This window comes from Musa acuminata, chromosome BXJ2-7, assembly GCF_036884655.1.
Source record: "Musa acuminata AAA Group cultivar baxijiao chromosome BXJ2-7, Cavendish_Baxijiao_AAA, whole genome shotgun sequence".
NCBI lineage: Eukaryota > Viridiplantae > Streptophyta > Magnoliopsida > Zingiberales > Musaceae > Musa > Musa acuminata.
Window position 1 is genome coordinate 11,992,284 of NC_088344.1, and position 17,754 is coordinate 12,010,037.

At 36.7% G+C, this 17,754-nt stretch overlaps 2 protein-coding genes across 5 annotated transcripts; one reads left to right on the plus strand and one right to left on the minus strand.

Annotated features, from left to right (window-relative positions):
- Positions 1–7,862: 7,862 nt before the first annotated feature.
- LOC135617260 (metal tolerance protein 1-like) lies at positions 7,863–11,455 on the minus strand. Of its 3 annotated transcripts, none has more exons than XM_065117303.1 (3): positions 11,296–11,455; positions 8,144–9,381; positions 7,863–8,048 (listed from the first exon to the last, which is right to left on the minus strand). In XM_065117303.1, the coding sequence occupies exon 2, from the start codon at positions 9,379–9,381 to the stop codon at positions 8,155–8,157; it is 1,227 nt and encodes a 408-aa protein (XP_064973375.1). In that variant the 5' UTR covers positions 11,296–11,455; the 3' UTR covers positions 7,863–8,048; positions 8,144–8,154. The 3 variants fall into 3 exon arrangements, with proteins under 3 accessions (XP_064973375.1, XP_064973376.1, XP_064973374.1); XM_065117304.1 differs by having other exon boundaries at positions 7,863–8,055; XM_065117302.1 differs by having other exon boundaries at positions 7,863–9,381.
- Positions 11,456–15,500: 4,045 nt separating this feature from the next.
- LOC103991744 (protein trichome birefringence-like 3) lies at positions 15,501–17,416 on the plus strand. Of its 2 annotated transcripts, none has more exons than XM_009411286.3 (6): positions 15,501–15,680; positions 15,765–16,005; positions 16,071–16,242; positions 16,329–16,528; positions 16,597–16,755; positions 16,831–17,414. In XM_009411286.3, the coding sequence occupies exons 1-6, from the start codon at positions 15,536–15,538 to the stop codon at positions 17,162–17,164; spliced, it is 1,251 nt and encodes a 416-aa protein (XP_009409561.2). In that variant the 5' UTR covers positions 15,501–15,535; the 3' UTR covers positions 17,165–17,414. The 2 variants fall into 2 exon arrangements, with proteins under 2 accessions (XP_009409561.2, XP_018684449.2); XM_018828904.2 differs by having other exon boundaries at positions 15,508–15,605; positions 15,745–16,005; positions 16,831–17,416.
- Positions 17,417–17,754: the final 338 nt, after the last annotated feature.

Sequence of the window (17,754 nt, forward strand, 5' to 3'; positions counted from 1 at the left end):
ATTTTGAACTTGTTTATAAAATACTAAGATCCCTTCCAAAAAGTTGGGATCATAAAGTAATGACAATACAAGAAGCAAAGGACTTGAACAATTTTTCGCTTGAAAAACTTATTAGGTTTTTGATGACTTACGAAATGACATGTATTGCACATGATGAATTTGAAAACAACCTTCTAAAGAACATGAAAGACTTGACACATAGAGCCAAAGAAGATCACTTAAGAGAAAACTCAAGTGATGATGATGATTTGACACTTATTACAAGAAAGTTTAAAAAATTCTTAAAACGGAACAAAACAAAACAAGACACTAAGAATAAAAGTGAATTAAAAAAGGATCAAATAATTTGCTATGAAGGCAAGAAGTTGGGACACTTCAAAAATGAATGTCCCTAAGTGAAGAAGAAACTACCAAAGAAAAAAAAAACGCTCAAAGCTACTTAAGATGACTCAAGTGCATTTGAAAACGATGAGCCTACCAACAAACAAGAAGTTACAAATTACGTATTAATGACATTTGACAACGATGTATGTAACTCAAACAAATCTTTTTTATCATACGATGAATTATTCAATGCCTTTAATGATTTATTTGATGATTTTAAATTAGTTAGTAAAAAGTATAAATTGTTAAAAAAAGAGAATGCTTCTCTTGTTAGTGAATTTGATAAATTAAAAAATGAGCATGATGATAGTATGTTAGCTCCTTGCACTAAGTGTGAAGAGATAGATTCACTTAAAAAATAAAAATATTTTACTACAAGAAATATTAGAAAAAAATTAAAATAGGTAATAAATCTCTAAACATAATCCTTATTAATAAGGGTCATGTTCATAGAAAGGAAGAAATTGGCTTTGTAACACTAAACAAAAGCCAACTATCTTCGTTAAAGGATTTATATTACATGTCTCACCTAAAGATAAATATAATTTTTATAGAAAATATAGATATTATACCTATAAATATTTATTTAAAAAGTATAATATACACAAATTAGCTTGGGTTCCTAAAGGAATCTTAAATAACTTAACACCAATAGTTAAAATAGGTAAATCTATTAATGAGGGACCCAAAGTTAAATAAGTACATAAAAGAAAACCCCCTTTATTATAGATATGTTTACAATCAAAAGCTAGGAGCAAGAGATGATACCTTGATAGTGGATGCTCCAAGCACATGATCAAAGATTTAACACATCTTTTAAGCTCACTAGCTAAAACAACAATAATAAGGAAAGATCATTTGAATCAAAATAATTAAAACTTGAGGATTTTTGTGATGATAAACCTTTTGATTAAAGATGGTCTATGTATTATCTTTCGATTTTAAATGATGACGCATGGTTCTTGTATGGAATACTAGAGCATACTAAGTATAAAAACAAATTAAAACTAAAGAACCTTAGCTCTTTTAATCTTATAGGAAACTATCTACATCTTTCATTGGATTTCTCGAAAAGTGATTTTGATGATGATGTTAGATTTGTTTTCATATAAGATGATATGTCGATGTTTACGACTTGAGATGTACCATACATGAAATAATTTTATTGATTCTCAAAAATATTTATCCAAACAAATCTTGATTCTTTCACCTGATATATTTTGAATTTATTTATAATTTTTTCATTAATTATTCTCCTACGATTCTATCCTATATTGACCGAGGAAAGGATTTATCCAAATAAATCATGATATATTACTAGAGTTTTTGATGTGCATGACTTGAATTGTATTATAAATTTTTTTATATTTATGATTTGTATATCTTATGATATAATTGAATCATTGATGTACAAGGACAAAAAATTGTTGGCCTGCACATCTCAAAAGTGCTGTGAAGCTTGCACTTTCAATGAGCAAAAAGTGATGTCTTGAATGCTAAATTACGGATTGGTATCATCCACTTAAACGTTAGCTTGAATATTATTGATGTTGACTTGGATGTTAAATATTAGCACAATTTCAATATTAAATATGGCTACTGGGTTGTTAAAGGTCAAATGTTGATGAAAAAAAAAGAAAACTCAATAGTACCCCAATGTGTTATACTCCTTAATATGTTGTACTCCTTATCCTTACACTCTATGATGATGTACTTTTCGATGTTATGTGATTTTTAATATTATGGTACACTTCTTTATGATATTACGATGCATGCAACCCTCTAAGAATTAGGTATGTTAAATCTTCTGAAAGTTCCTCTTATACCTTTTTCGGATTTCTCGACTTTTGAAAATTGAGTTTTCTTTTTAAATTGAGATCGTTTCCTATAATTTATTTTATAATTTACAAAAGAAGAAATTTAATTCAGGGACTTTTGGTACACTTTTTATGTGATGATTATTTCCTATGAATCTCTCCTCTACCTACTTACAAAAATAAAGATTTGATTTATAAACTTTTGGTATGCACAACTTGATCTTTTATGTGATCATTTCCTTGAATCCCTCCTCTTGCTATTTACAAAAATAAAGATTTGATTTATAGACTTTTGGTATGCACAACTTGATCTTTTATGTGATTATTTCCTTGAATCCTTCCTCTTTCTATTTATGAAAGTAGAAATTTTATTAATGGACTTTTGGTATACTTAATTCTTTATATGATGAATGAATTCTTCCTTTCTTCTTCTTTTTTTTCTTTTTTTTTCTTTTTTTTATGACAAAGGAGAGAAAGAAACTCGCTAACATCTTAAAAAAATAAAAAAAATACTAGCTTGCACATCTCAAGAAAAACCAAAAGTGCTTGCACATCTAAAGAGAAGTGCTAACTTGCCCATTTCAATAAGCAAAAGTTGCTATCTTGCACATCTCAAAAAGTTGTTATTTTGCTAACTTCACTTGTTAGCTTGCATGTTCTAAAGTGATGTAAAACTTACATGGTCCAAATATTTGTTGAACATGTCTCCTTTTTGTTAGTGACAAAGGGAGAGAAATGATGAATGTTTGGTGTCATGAAATGATGAATGGTATCATGCCCAAAATAATATTAATTTTGGTATCATGCATGAAGTGATAACTGGTCAAAATTTTAATGTTTAGTATCATGTATGTTATGCCAAAAATGATTTTACTTTTAGTATCATGCATGAAATGATAAATGCGTTAATATCATGTATGTTATGTCTAAAGTGATGTTGATTTATTTTTTGGTCTCTTGTAATGTTTTGAAATTGTGCATGTTACATTTAGATGCACCATGAAATTTTAATATGATATATTGTATTTGATCACTATGATTAAAATTGTTTCACTTAAATTCAAAGGTTATGAATCCTTTTGATGAATGGCCCATTCAGTGACCTAATGCCATGTCAGGCAATGGCACCGCCAAAGCTGACAACGGAACCGCTTAAGGCTTGGCCTCCGAGGCAGTGGTAATGTTGGCAATTAATGTTGCCAGGTGGTGGTATCACTATAGCCTAATATTCAAGGCTTTGTTAGGTGATCGTACCGCCCAGACTGGATGATGGTACCGCCTAATGTCAAAGAGTAATGGTGGTGGTATCGCACAGTATCCCAAGAACTCGGGATAAAAAATTTTTTGGCTCTATTTTTGAAGTCATTTGGGGTTTATAAATACCCCTCTCATCTTTACTCAGTATACAGAACATCTTAAACAAAAAAATAGTGTTAAACACTATTATAATCCCTAAAAGTTCCCTCTCTCTAGTTCTTTGAATTCGGTTATAAAGAAGGGTGAGTGAATTGTAAAGGTTGTCTTCTAAATCTGTAAAAAGAAGAAAAGGGTTGTAAGAGGGTAGTTGGTATTCACTTGAAAGAAGACCGTTAGTGGATGCTGGTGGCCTCAACGAAGGAAGAATCGGGAGTAGACGTAGGTTATGACGATAGAACCACTATAAATTTGGTGTGCATCTTCTTTCTGCTCTTCATTACTATTATTTTTCTGTTTTAACTGCTTATTACGTCTAAGTCAAGCACACTTCGATATCATTTCAGATGCGGTTTCATCAAATTAAGCTTTTCCAAATCATTGAAGTTTTCCAAATCCACATCATTTTCCTAAAAGAACTAATTCACTCCCCTCTTAGTGCCGATTTCAGTCCTAACACGAGCGATAGTATTCAATACATGAAAAGAAGATGCTACATTCTCATAATATGATTTGTGCTAAATACAGAAAACATCACATTGAGTTACTTTCAAACTCAAAAGAAACTATCTCCAAAGCAAGCACGATGGTAAGACTTCCTAACTGAATTTGAAAGAGAAAGAGTTCTCCGAGAGAAAACAATTATAATGAGACTAGAGTATATTTTATATGGGCCTGACAGCACTATGCCCGATATACGATCTTTGGGATATTAAATAGATGAGGGACTATAGATATATTATAATTAAGGATAAACAGATCCAATGATTTAATTCTCCTGTATCGTCTAGGGACTACGTCGTAATGGACTAGTACATCCGAAATCGATGAGTCGATTGAATTATTATGGAGGTAATAATTTATTGAGTCAGAAGGAGTTCTGACAGGCATGACTCACGACCAACTCGATATTGGATCTAGAGGGTCACACACGTAGAGTAAGTGTTGCGACGAGTAGAAATTCAAATATGAGATATCCGCTAGAGCCCCTATTTTATTTGATATCTAATAAACCCTTGAATTATTGGATCTTGTGGATAAAGTCCATAAGAGCCAATGAGATTATTGGGTAGAGATCCATTAATCCAAAAGGCTTGGGTAGTTGCATAGAGATCTAGTACCCAATATGGTAAAATTTATTAGGGTTAAGTTGAGAGAGGACTTTTATAAATAGGAGGGAACCAAAGGGTTATAGGCCAAACCTTTTTTGGCTACCACCTCCTATACTCCTCTCTCTCTCCTCATCCAACAACCCTAGATTGGGACGTGTGGACAATAAGAAGGGTTGACCCCTTCTTGATCGTGTGATGTACGTGAAAAGGAGGATTGTGCAACGATTTGATGAGCGACTTTGTAGCCCGGCCATGTGGATCACCGCTAGAGAGGAGGACATTTGACCTCCTTCATCCTCTCCTATAGATCTGCAGGTTTTCATGGACATACGATCTCCCTAGTAATATATCTTTTATATATGCATAGTTTTCGATTTTGCATGTTTTTGCGCACTGATCTTCATAGGACGACGATAAACTTTTTCTACGAGATATTCTAGGATTTTATTTTTTTATTTTTTCGTTGCGCATGTGATGTTGCCCTAGATTTCGTAACAGACCCACCTTTGTGGTATCATGACATCCACTTCTTGAATTAATAGCCCCTCTTGTCATCATGTCACTCACTAAAGTGAAGCTCCTAGTAGCTCCCGATCATGCCTTTATATGATCAAGCCCCTCACGAGATTTCTTTTGTGTGTGATGCATTGCCTCAAACTGTTCTATCATGATCCACTAAACTATATCACCTCCTAGTGATATCTCTATTGCATTCTAATCTTTGTGTGATAAATTCAGACTATAATATCTCCATGTGTGATCTTTACCAGCACATCGTAGGGCTTCTATCATATCCGATTGTGTTTGCTCCTTTAGCATTCAATCTTCGTCCACTCACTCTCGGGTCACACATGAACGAAGTATAGCTCTATGATAATACATTGCTTAATAGCTCTCAAAATGTACCGACTTAACTAAAATTAGTACGTCATTCTCTAGATCCCAGATACCTACCTCTAGCACAATCTCTATCGTGCACAACATCCCATGCAACAACTCAAATGACAATATTATGATATATTCTTCAAGAGTATCAATTTTTACATTCTCTTGCCTCGTGTCAAGGCCTTCAAGCCTCAACTTCACTTTCACAAGTTGAGTCATCTTAATCCCTCTGTTAATTATTTTGCCAAGATAAGCTACATGTCTCTCGTAGCTCCATTTGCTTTTGCCATCATGCAAGATGAGTCTGCTCTATCAGAACAAAAGACCTATGGAATAACATGATCTCGCTCTTACCTCTGCAAAAATTCATGTCCATGACCTTTGTCTAAGGAAAGATTTGTACATTTGCCCCATATTTTATTTTGTATGTTGATCCCTTTATGTGACTTGGGTACTTCACAAAGTTCCACCTAAGTTGCTCTGGTCCTTAGTTTACATTGAGATGATGATGATCCTCATGCCCACCATTCCATGAGTCAACCCTCCATCGAGTTCGATCTCTATATTAACTCTAAGTATCCCTTCATTTAGTGTTGCCTAGGGTCACTCCCTCGCTTTATTTTGTAATGCATCCGCTGATATATTACCTCGTGCAAAATCATGCGATGATTCCTCGTTGCTCGCTTAGTATATACGATTTGTTACATATGATTCTCTCTATGGAGAACTAGGATTTATCCATCCTAAATATTTATCCCGTTAGAGTAACTTTTTTTTTTTATCGCTCTCTAGAAGTTTCAGAGACCACCATCCCCTTAGACTACTCGACCTTATTAAACAAACTATGCACTATCCTGCTGCCATGAACTCGCTTACTAGATTGTGACTCTTCGTTAATATAGTCTCGCAACGCCACTCGAGGCCAAGAAATATGCTAAACTTACTGCACACTTTATCCTCTTATGGACGTGTCCTTCCCGAGACGAAGAGAAAATTTCTTGCTTCATAACATCAAGTTTTAGTCACCTTGGGATGGCCACAAATAGTCCATCATTCAACTATTGCATGAGTATCGAATTATTTGAGTTAGAAATTCTCCTTACCTCTATGAGCATTATGCAACTCTTTCAATCAGTAAGCAACTTATCCCTCCTTACATGGTCTCATTCTTTGCTGTCAAGCACTCATTTGCCTTTAGCATTGTTAAGCTTAGTTGCCAATATTGAGCCATAACTCAAACTAAACCATCCAAACCTTTGTGTACTATGCATTCTTCATAATTTACTTATTCTCATTGTGGTTCACATGCGAAGGGTTGATTATTCTTTTGAATAAGCTCACACCTCAAGTTCCTTATATCTCTACGATTATTTTTCTCGAACGATCACGCGTGCTAGCTAACTCCGCTCCTCATGTTTACATGCCAAATGTTTCTAGGTGTACTTGCCCTGCTCTTATATCATCTATTACAAACTTAATTGGTTTTACCTAAATCATTCGACACCCTTGCATGTTTGTTCGCAAAAGATCAACCTTCTTGAAACTTCTTAAGATCCCTTAGACTTGCAAAAAAGAATATGGATCTCACAAGCAGATATTTCAACAAATACTTAATAAACAATATAAATAATAAATATAAATTTAGTAAACTCTAAATGACCACATGACAAAAGATCTAAGGTAACTACCGCAACTAAAGGTCCATACAAGTGCCTACATGATGCTGTTACATAACAAAGCAACAAATCAAGTTTAAACACTATCTTAAAGGCCCATCCAATCATAACCACCCGAGTAACTCTTAAAGCTATGTTGATTGACACTTTATATCACTCTACATAACTAGAAAATTCTCAAAATGACTATCTAAATGATTTATTTTTAAATAATTTTATCTCTGTATAACGATTGCGTTCAACTTATATTTATAAGACTAAAACAATCATAAAAATCAATCATAATAAGGATGTCAAGCCTACACATGCCCTCAATATAAACAAAAAGTCAAAAGATATAGATATATATAAATATTATATTAAATACTCTATATTCATATTTATCCGTGAAATTATGATCAAAGATCTTATAGATTTTGTTGATCCAAGACACTCAGCCGGTCAATTGTTAGCAAGATCAGCCAAGGATCAAACTGCTTGTGCCTTTATATTTGGACGAGATCCATAACCCTCTCTGGTCCAAACATTTCAGCCATGTAGAAAAATGAGGATTTTAGCGAGGAGCCAAACATAAATGCAGAAAAAGCTCAGATAATTACCACAATCTGCATCCATGAATCAGCAACAAGGTACAAGAATGCAAGGCTGAACACCACCCATCCTACCAGCCATAATTCATCAAATCTCACGTGATTGCCGATCAACTTCTTCTTCCACACTTTGCCAATGCGAGGATCAGCTGAAGCACTGAGATGCATAGGCTGACAACTAACTGGAGATTAGAAGACTAAGAGACCACGGTATCGTCGTACACAGAATTCTTAAAGAGTTATGACCAGTGATTATTTGAACTCACATCGAAGAAGCCTACTGTCGCTCTATCTGGATGGTCACATGACTGATGTTGTACTCCCTCCTGATGTATCTTATCACCAGATCGAGCACATGATCGGCATCTGAGTCTGGAGTGATCGTGACATGGCAGGCAAGGAGGACCTTCCCCACCGTGATCGCCCATATGTGGAGCTCATGAATGGCAACCACGCCATCTAATTCGCAGAGACCTTTCTCCAGCTTGCTAGCGTCTATCTCTCGCGGGGTGCTCTCCATGAGCACCTCCAGGATGTTCCTCAGCATCTTGATGGTAGTCAACAGCACGACGACGGAAAAGATGAGCGTGCAAATCAGATCGATGATCTTCCACTCGGGTTTGTACCATACGAGAGCCCCTCCAATCATGACTCCGATGCTTTGGATTGAATCTCCAAGAACATGTAGATAAGCACTGTGGACATTGATGTTGCGCTGCTGCGTCCCAACACCAGAATTCTCATCTGGAGAACGTTCGACGTCTCCTAAAAGTGGGATCTTCTCCTCACCTGTATGATGATGATGGTGGTGGTGATGGGTTGTGACAGAAATGCCATGACAACGAGTATGCTCTGCGCCATGTAAGTGGTTGTGACGGTGGTCAGCATCATGCTGAGAGTGGTCATGGTCGGCCTTGGTGTGGCCGTGACTGTGTCCACCGTGTCCATGGCCGTGCTCATGACCCAGCACGGCAGCCATTATAATGTTCACCAACAAGCCAAATGCTGCAACAGCAAACATCAGTTTGCCTTGGACCTCACCGTTGTCATGTATGATTCTGTCAATAGCTTCATAAACCAGTATGCCAGCTAAAAGCCATATCATCTGAATGGAGACCAATGTTCCAAGAATCTCTATTCGGAAAAAGCCATAAGATTGCTGTGGTGTTGCCTCCCATCCAGATGCCCAGAGCGAGAATAAGGAGATAGCGAAAGCGGCAACATCGGAGAGGAGATGAGCAGCATCAGTTAAGATTGCAAGACTGTTTGCTGCAACACCTCCAGCCACTTCGACGCCCATGAATACGATGCAAAGGATAACAGCAACCATAAGTTTCCTCATCGAGGCAGATCGCTCTTTGGCATCATGTGAACTGCTTCTGATATCAGAAAAATCACAAGCTGCACCCCCGCAAATCTTGTTCCCGCCTAGGCCAGAAACCCCGGGAGGCACATCCATGTCTACTTCAATAATTTGAGCTGACTCGGAGTTCTGCGTCTCCATCTGAAATAACAAGTAAAATGCCTATCAGACATTCTCCCTTCAATCAACGTGTTTTTAACACTAGCAAACAATGTCGAGAAGCGCTTCACAACAAAGAAAATTCACTGTGAATGGAAGTTCCCACGTAGCATATGAAAATTACAAGTTTTAATCATGACAAATTCAACGTGAACAATTTAATGATCTGAAATAATAACTAAACCAAGCATTACAATACTTTATAATCAGAAGATGACCACAGAAACTGATGGAAATGTCACAAGTTTCCAATATTCAATGTCAAGATATCACAAGTCAATAAAACGAAGAAATCAATAGCAAGGAAACCTTAGAATTATAATATTACCAACCAACTAAATTAAGCTATGGAGAGTGAAGAACGAACGTACAACAGGTTTGATGCAATTAAATACCACTGTCCCTTGTAAAGAGATCAAGATATCTTGAAGCATAAGGGGTCCGTACCCTGTAATTTAGCATGTATGCTCAGATAAGATCCTGGCTATTTGTATGATCAAGGACTCTTTAAAAATTGAGATAGGCTATTCATTTTCTAGGTTGAGCAGTTCTATTTTTAATTATATAATGAGTTGTCACATCAGTAGTTATCAAAGTTGAATAATTCTTCTACGAATTGCTTTCAATCCGAAAGCAAGATTAAGCCACCAAGTAGGACGTAGTGATTATGTCTATATTCTAAGAACTTGTTTTCATTGGCAGATTGTGCTATTGAATAGGCAAGCACTAGCCGATGCATCAAACATTCAAGATAAAATAAACTATCAAATCAATCAATTATGGCTGACAGAGAGCCGCCCAAAAGGAAAATACATTAGGTCAAAATGTCTATCAAACTCAGAAAGTTGACTGCACTGAGTATTCTAATTTACTGAACAAAAAAAATTGACTATCATGATGCTGAATTTGATGTGGGTAAAATAAAAGTCCTGACTGCTTTGCTTTAAGGCAAAAGTTGCCTTCAGGTACGGAGGATAATTTCAAATCGGTGGAGCTATTAATTCCTCTGGAATTTTCTTAACCTGGCGACAATGGTGTAAAGGCAGAACTCCTTTTCATTTATATCAATAATAATTCCCTACTCAAGGCCAAGTTCATGTTGAAACTACAATGATTGCGAATGTCACGATGCGGTGACAGAAAAGAGTGACAACTCACAGAGGAAGACAATAAACATATTTTAACAGTACAGTGAAGGAAGATCTTATATAGGTTCATTGACTATGATAAAGCCAAAACAACCACACCTAAACTCCCTCTTATATAATTTTCCAAGGCTTCCAAGATATGATTCACCAACAGTGATCATTTACTCAAACAAGAAGCCACTGCCGTAAACCCCTTTTTTACGCCCAAATAATATATATATATATATATATATATATATATATTCTCACTTTTATCTGTGACAATCACCCAGCAAATGAGATCAATCTGATCACCGTCAAAGATCAAACCAACGCCAGATGAACCATTGCAAGAACCGTAAACACCCAGCCTACTGTTATGCACGATCTCCAAGTTTCTTTGGACCCTACTTTTGGAATAAAAAAGGCAAATCTGCGCTCATTCCAAGACACAAAATCGAACCCTAAAACAACATATCTTTATCGACAAAGAAGAGAAGCAAACCCAAAATATCAGAGATTATTCAACAAGAACAAACATAAAGACCGTAGAAAAGAGAAAAAGAAATGCAAAACGGGAAAAGAAATTTGTTCTCATCAATCAAGACAAAAATATTCATTATCGATCATGACTGCAATCAAGAATATAGCACCCAAAACCGAAACGAAATCTCCCAAGATTTTGCCCATATAAGAGGCACAAAAGAAGCGAAAAGAGTTGGAATCGAAGGCAGCGATCGAAGAGAAGAAGGGGGGAAAGCGTTGGTACCTTGGGAGACGAAGGGATGGATCTCGAGCGGCGGCGCCTCCGAGTCGGATTTGGGTTGGGAGAGAAGGAAAGCGAGGCGAGCGGGCGTCAGAGAGATTAGCGTGAGGGGGGAGATTGGATACAACCGCCTCTCGTGGGATGAGATTTAAAACGGACCGGATTAGGTAGCACGTAAGTTCCAGGGAATACGCCGCGCTCGACGGTCACTACGATCTGTACTCACCACCGGAACTGCGGGGTCCACAGCAAAGAACAAATTGGTTCAGCGGTAGGAAAATTGAGGTCATCTAAAGGGACCGCCGCCGTGGCTGCACGCCCACAGCAGTTGCCCCGCTGGACTGTGGAAGGGAGGCGAGTTGGAAAGTCAAAATTGGATACCGGTTCGGATCAGCAGACCCGCGGATTTCCTGACTAATCGCGCGTCCTCCGATCGAATCGGACCGGCGGCAAAGGGGACCCATTGCTTGCGTAGTCCGCCAGGTGGAAGGTGACGTAGCTGTGACAAGCTATTTGGTCGTTCCTTCTTCACGGGATGAAGCTGTTGAGGGATTCTTTCTTGTGAAGGAAAAGGACGGAAAGCATTCAGGGCGTTGTCTCCTTCCTCGTCATGTCTTTGAGTCGATAAAACAATTTTTTTGGGTTTATAATGTTTTTGGACGTCAAGAAATCTAAATAAGGAAATCGTTTTAAAGGAAAGAAATATTAAAATTTAGGACTTGATTGTTATATAAATATTTCATCTCATTTTAATTTTTTATCGGAATGATGAAGTGTGAAAATACATTGTGGTGTTTAGTTATTATATAGATATCTGAGAACTTGTTTGGAGACATGGTAATGACATCAACATAGGACTTTGTCCTCCAAATATTGTAATGACTCCTTCTGCTGCTACTTGCGTTGAAGGTTGAATAATTAAGAAAAGGTCACAATGGATCGCCCATTGTAATGACAACTTGTAGATGTATTCCGGAAGTCGATTTTAGCCATGTTTAGCTAATTTATGGAGACTTCAGTATCTTAGCTACTCTTCCAAGGTATTCATCCGAGCCGTGGGACTGACTTCCCATCGCCACCGAATACGCTTTCACCATCGATGTCCTTCTCTCTAATGCTTCCAAGTTAGGGAGAGAGAGAGAGAGAGAGAGAGAGAGAGACCTGCAACAGATGGCTAGCTGTGTTCACCGTTAACTAGTCTCACAAGCAATATATGTTCCTCTCTCTAATACTTCCAAGAAGAGAGAGACATAAATCAGAAGACTCGAAAGCATGGCTTCTTTTTGCATAGAATTTTCTGTAGGAGTTATGAAGTTGACGGACTGATAATGACACTGCTGAAATGTATACACCTTATCAGAGAGTAGTTTGAGAGTGACAACGTTGAAAATCCAGCAGAAGAATCCATGACAATATCATCAATTCTTCAGCAATTGATGCAAATGGATAAGTACTTCGAATGGATCCGCAACTTTCTTCTATCTTTGTACTATTTGAAATGTGAAACTCACATCTGTAGGGTAAGTAAATATCGATGATGTCCATGTCAATTCGAATTATCGAGACGAAACAAGAGCTCAAACATCTATTTGGTGGCCAACCTATATGAAATACTAAGATTGAATAGGATTCTCGATAAGATTCCTAGATGAAAAACAATAGCTTCCAGTAAAATAGTATTTGACAATGATTAATTCAAGAAAATATGATATGTATGAAATATTGAACATCAATATGGTTGACTTGTTAATCGAAACTCGTTTTTATTTACAGGAATATATCCTCTACCAATGTCAAATGCAGACCACTATTCTTACTTTCTCCTTTCCTGATATAAGATTTGAAGTGCAACCTACACATAATGCTCTGCATGGAAAGAAGATTGAAGATACTTTCTTAATTTAATGCTCTGCATGGATGCAACTTCTTAGGTTAGTGCACATATTCTTTTCATTCTATAATGGGTGACGCAATGTTCGATTTGGACACGAATGGAAAGAAGATTGAAGTCTAAAATCCATATCAATCCTACTCAACATGGCTTCAATTAGTGACCAAAATTATTGTCCTCTCTCTCTCTCTCTCTCTCTCTCTCTCTCTCTCTCTCTATATGTATGTATATATATATATATATATATATGTATATATATATATATATATATATATATATATATGTATATATATATATGTATATATATATATATATATGTATATATATATATATATATGTATATATATATGTATGTATATATATATATATATATGTATGTATATATATATATATATATATATATATATATATATATATATATATATATATATATATATATATGTATATACATACATATATATATATATATATATATATATATATATATATATGTATGTATATATATATATGTATGTATATATATATATGTATGTATATATATATATGTATGTATATATATATATGTATGTATATATATATATATATGTATGTATATATATATATATGTATATATATATGTATATATATATATATATACATATATATATGTATATATATATATATATATACATATATATATACATATATATATATATATATATTTATGTATATACATATATATATATATATGTATATATGTATATATGTATACATATATATACATATATATATATATATGTATATACATAAATATATATATATATATATATATATATGTATATATATATGTATATATATATATATATACATATATACATATATATATATGTACATATATATATATATATGTACATATATATATATATATGTACATATATATATATATATATATATGTATATATATATATAATCATATTAAAACACAAAAAAATAGGAAAAAGAGAGACTAAATCTTTAGTTGATGCAAGAAAAGTCTCAAATGTTAGGTTTAACCAATTAACACTGTTACGAATTAAAAAAAATCTAACTAGTTATTGAAACAAATACTCAGCAATTATTTTAAGACTACGTATTTAGTTGGTGATTAATTGCTATATTGACTATAATTGCAATCACTAAACAAATTATGAGGGCAAAAAGGACAAAAAAAGTAGGAATTTTCAGATTAGCTTAATTATAAAAAGGCATAAGCTAGTTTTTCTTTGTTATATTTGTTCAGAAAAAGGGTTCTTGATATGTTTGGTTGTCTATAACTATAAATAATAGCTACAAATAAAACCACATGATGCATGTATTTGGATGTCCGGATGAATAATTGTCATTTGTGCTCACAATCAAGAAAGCGATTGCTATATCTCCAATAAAAAGGAACCGAACCAAACCCTGATATGCATTAGCTCATCCAATCCATGTTTAGCAATGGCGTCTTTGTGCTCACAATCAAGGCCGCTTCCTGTAAATTGATTTCATCCCATTCCATTCGTTACAGTACTGTTACAGTGTGTCCAAATAAGTTCCTACATTAAGCTGATAACCTTATGGATTGCTAAAACTATATGATTCTTTTTTCAATATATTTTTCTTTTTCCAAATTCATATTGACCAATTCTTGATAATATATTTTTCTTTTTTCAATTTATCTCATTTTTTCAATATATATATATATATATACATATTTATATATATTTATATTTATGGATAAATAAAGTGCCTTATTTGGGCCTACCTCAGTGGGATTTTTGTTTAGTGTGAAAGCCCATATGTTGGACTTGCTAGTAATCATTGCTACGCCACCTTCATCTCACGTAAATGGTAAGTATGAAGCATAACGATGATTTGACTTTCAGACTTCACACAGTTGTCGTTCTTCTGCAGACAAACATAAGTTGAAGTTGCCAGCAGTAGGTCGTGATTTGCCAACCCATGCAATGAACGATGCACTCCCTCCATGCCATCAAGACCATGATAACGAGAGACATATGTGGTATTCTTCGACCTCGATCATGTTGTTGGCAACTCCCCCGGACAATCTCCGAAGCAATGAAGATTACTCTCTCAACTTTCTCTAAAAGCTAATGAGTAGCCACTAGAGAAGTGCTTATGGTTAATGAGCAGTGGTTGCATCAGTAATGGCGGAGATGGCTTTAGCTTTACCCCAACTCCATAACCAAACCCTAGTAGTAATATACTCCTTTCATCATTCTTCCTTGCACCACCTGCCACTTCCTATAAACTTGCCCTGGAACAAGCACTCCTTCCTCGCTTGCTCCCTACTCGATGAAGATACCAAAAGGGAGACTCCCTCTCTCGCTCATGGCGGTTGTCATCTCTGCCGTCGCGTTCACTGGGTTGATCTTCACCGAGGACCTTCGTGCTCTTACTGGTACATCGATTCTTAAGCTTACAGCTTGTTCTAGAAAGGATGATGCAGTAGCCAAGTCTAGTAAGGTGTCTTCAGGTAACCACGTCTTGGGTAGCCACTGCGGATCTCCTAACACTGCACTGTCGTTTTTTTATTTGAGCTGCGTGTGCTTCTTGCTAGAGGAGAGAGACAACATGTCTGTTCTCGACGACGACATCGTTGATGAAGACAAGATCGGATTCAGTGCCAGGGAGTGCAGCGTTACGGAGGGGAGGTGGGTCTTCAACCGGTCTCATGAGCCTCTGTACTCCCACCGAAGTTGCCCCTACTTAGATCGGCAAGTACAATGCATGAGGAACGGAAGGCCTGACGACAGCTACCTGTACTGGGTGTGGGAGATGGATGACTGCACACTGCCAAGGTGAGTGCATCCCCTTCAGCCTGTCATCCTTGATGTCGTCTCTCTGAGAAGCTGTGCTCTTACAGATTCAATGCTGCTGTGGTGCTTGAGAAGCTGAGAGGGAAGAGGCTGATGTTTGTGGGGGACTCGCTGCAAAGAGCCCAATGGCAGTCATTCGTCTGCCTCGTGCAAGCTCAGATACCACCGGAACACAAGTCCATGAACCGCAGTCGATCTCTCTCTGTCTTCAGGGCGAAGGTATTCTTCGTTGGCCCTTCAAACCGTCAACCAGAATGCAGCAAAAGCTTTTGGTCTGTAACCATTTATGTACTAATGATCGCAAGGAGTACAACGCCACCATCGAGTTCTACTGGGCGCCGTTCCTCGTCGAATCCAACACAGACGGACACATTATCGCTGACACGAGCAAACGAATCATACGAGTAGATTCCATCACCAAGCATGCTCGTCATTGGATCGGCGTCGACATCCTTGTCTTCAATACCTATGTCTGGTGGATGAGCGGCCAACGAATCAAATCCTTGTAAGTAAATGGTCTTCGACTCCGAACAACCCCAGATCGATTCATGTCTTTGTGAGTACTCTGATCAGGTGGGGCTCCTTCGCTAATGGAGAAGAAGGGTTCGAGGAACTGGACGCGGTGGTCGCCTACAGAATCGGCCTCAAGACGTGGGCTAATTGGATTGATTCGACACTAAATCCAAATGCCACAAGAGTCTTCTTCACCACAATGTCCCCTACGCACATGAGGTTCATGGTTATCACCCTGTTTTTGCTCGCTCATGATCACTGGCCATGAACGCTGTCCTTCCGCTTACACTGCAGGAGCGCAGACTGGCACAACAGGAACGGGATCAAGTGCTACAATGAGACGGAGCCCGTCAGGGAAAGAGGATACTGGGGAAGCGGGTCCGATCGAAGAATAATGCAGGTGGTCGCAGGCGTAGTGGGGAGGATGAGAGTCCCGGTGACCTTCCTCAACATAACGCAGCTCTCGGAGCATCGGATCGATGGGCACACCTCGGTCTACACAGAGGTCCAAGGGAAGATCTTGTCGGAGGAGCAGAAGGCGAATCCCCTGCGCTATGCTGACTGCATCCACTGGTGTTTGCCAGGAGTTCCCGATACATGGAACCAACTCCTCTACGCTTATCTGTGAGACGAAGCACCGAGGAAGAGTCCATGTAACCACAATGCTCTTTACCTTGAAGCAAGTGTAGGGAGAGAGGGAAGTCACCAATTATTTGTCAGATTCCAAATGTGATCGGGAATTGTTCTGTACAATCTATAGCAGATTTCCATCATCATGATTCTTCTGACCATATCAGAAAGCACAAAACCATTGCAAGCTCTATCAAGGATCAGCTTCTAAGTAGTCTTCAAGCATGGAGAAAGTGAATAGTGTGGTGCTTGAGGGGGAAGTGGTAGTATAAAATATGTAATCATGCGAAAATTTTTTTGTCAAAATTAAAATTAAATAAAATTAGATCTAACAATATTACGATATGCACATTTTATTGTTGTTCACCTTATCTGATATACAAGTGCCTCATCATCGTCGGATAAGAGATATCAAGGAGAACTAGATCTTCTTCTCTAAATTAAAGAGCTTAAGAGAAAAACTTTAATCTCTCAACTATATTGAGATGCATCGTCATTAGTCCATAAAGGTCCTATCTATTTATAAGTGAGAGCAGATGGTATAGAATAAATTATTAGGAGAGTTCCTCCCATTAAAATTATCTCATA

Coding starts and splice junctions, on each gene's coding strand:
- LOC135617260 (XM_065117303.1), bottom strand. CDS start 9,381: ATGGAGACGCAGAACTCCGAGTCAGCTCAAATTATTGAAGTAGACATG.
- LOC103991744 (XM_009411286.3), top strand. CDS start 15,536: ATGGCGGTTGTCATCTCTGCCGTCGCGTTCACTGGGTTGATCTTCACC. Junction 15,681..15,764: donor GTCTAGTAAGGTGTCTTCAG/GTAACCACGTCT, acceptor GCTTCTTGCTAG/AGGAGAGAGACAACATGTCT. Junction 16,006..16,070: donor GATGACTGCACACTGCCAAG/GTGAGTGCATCC, acceptor GTGCTCTTACAG/ATTCAATGCTGCTGTGGTGC.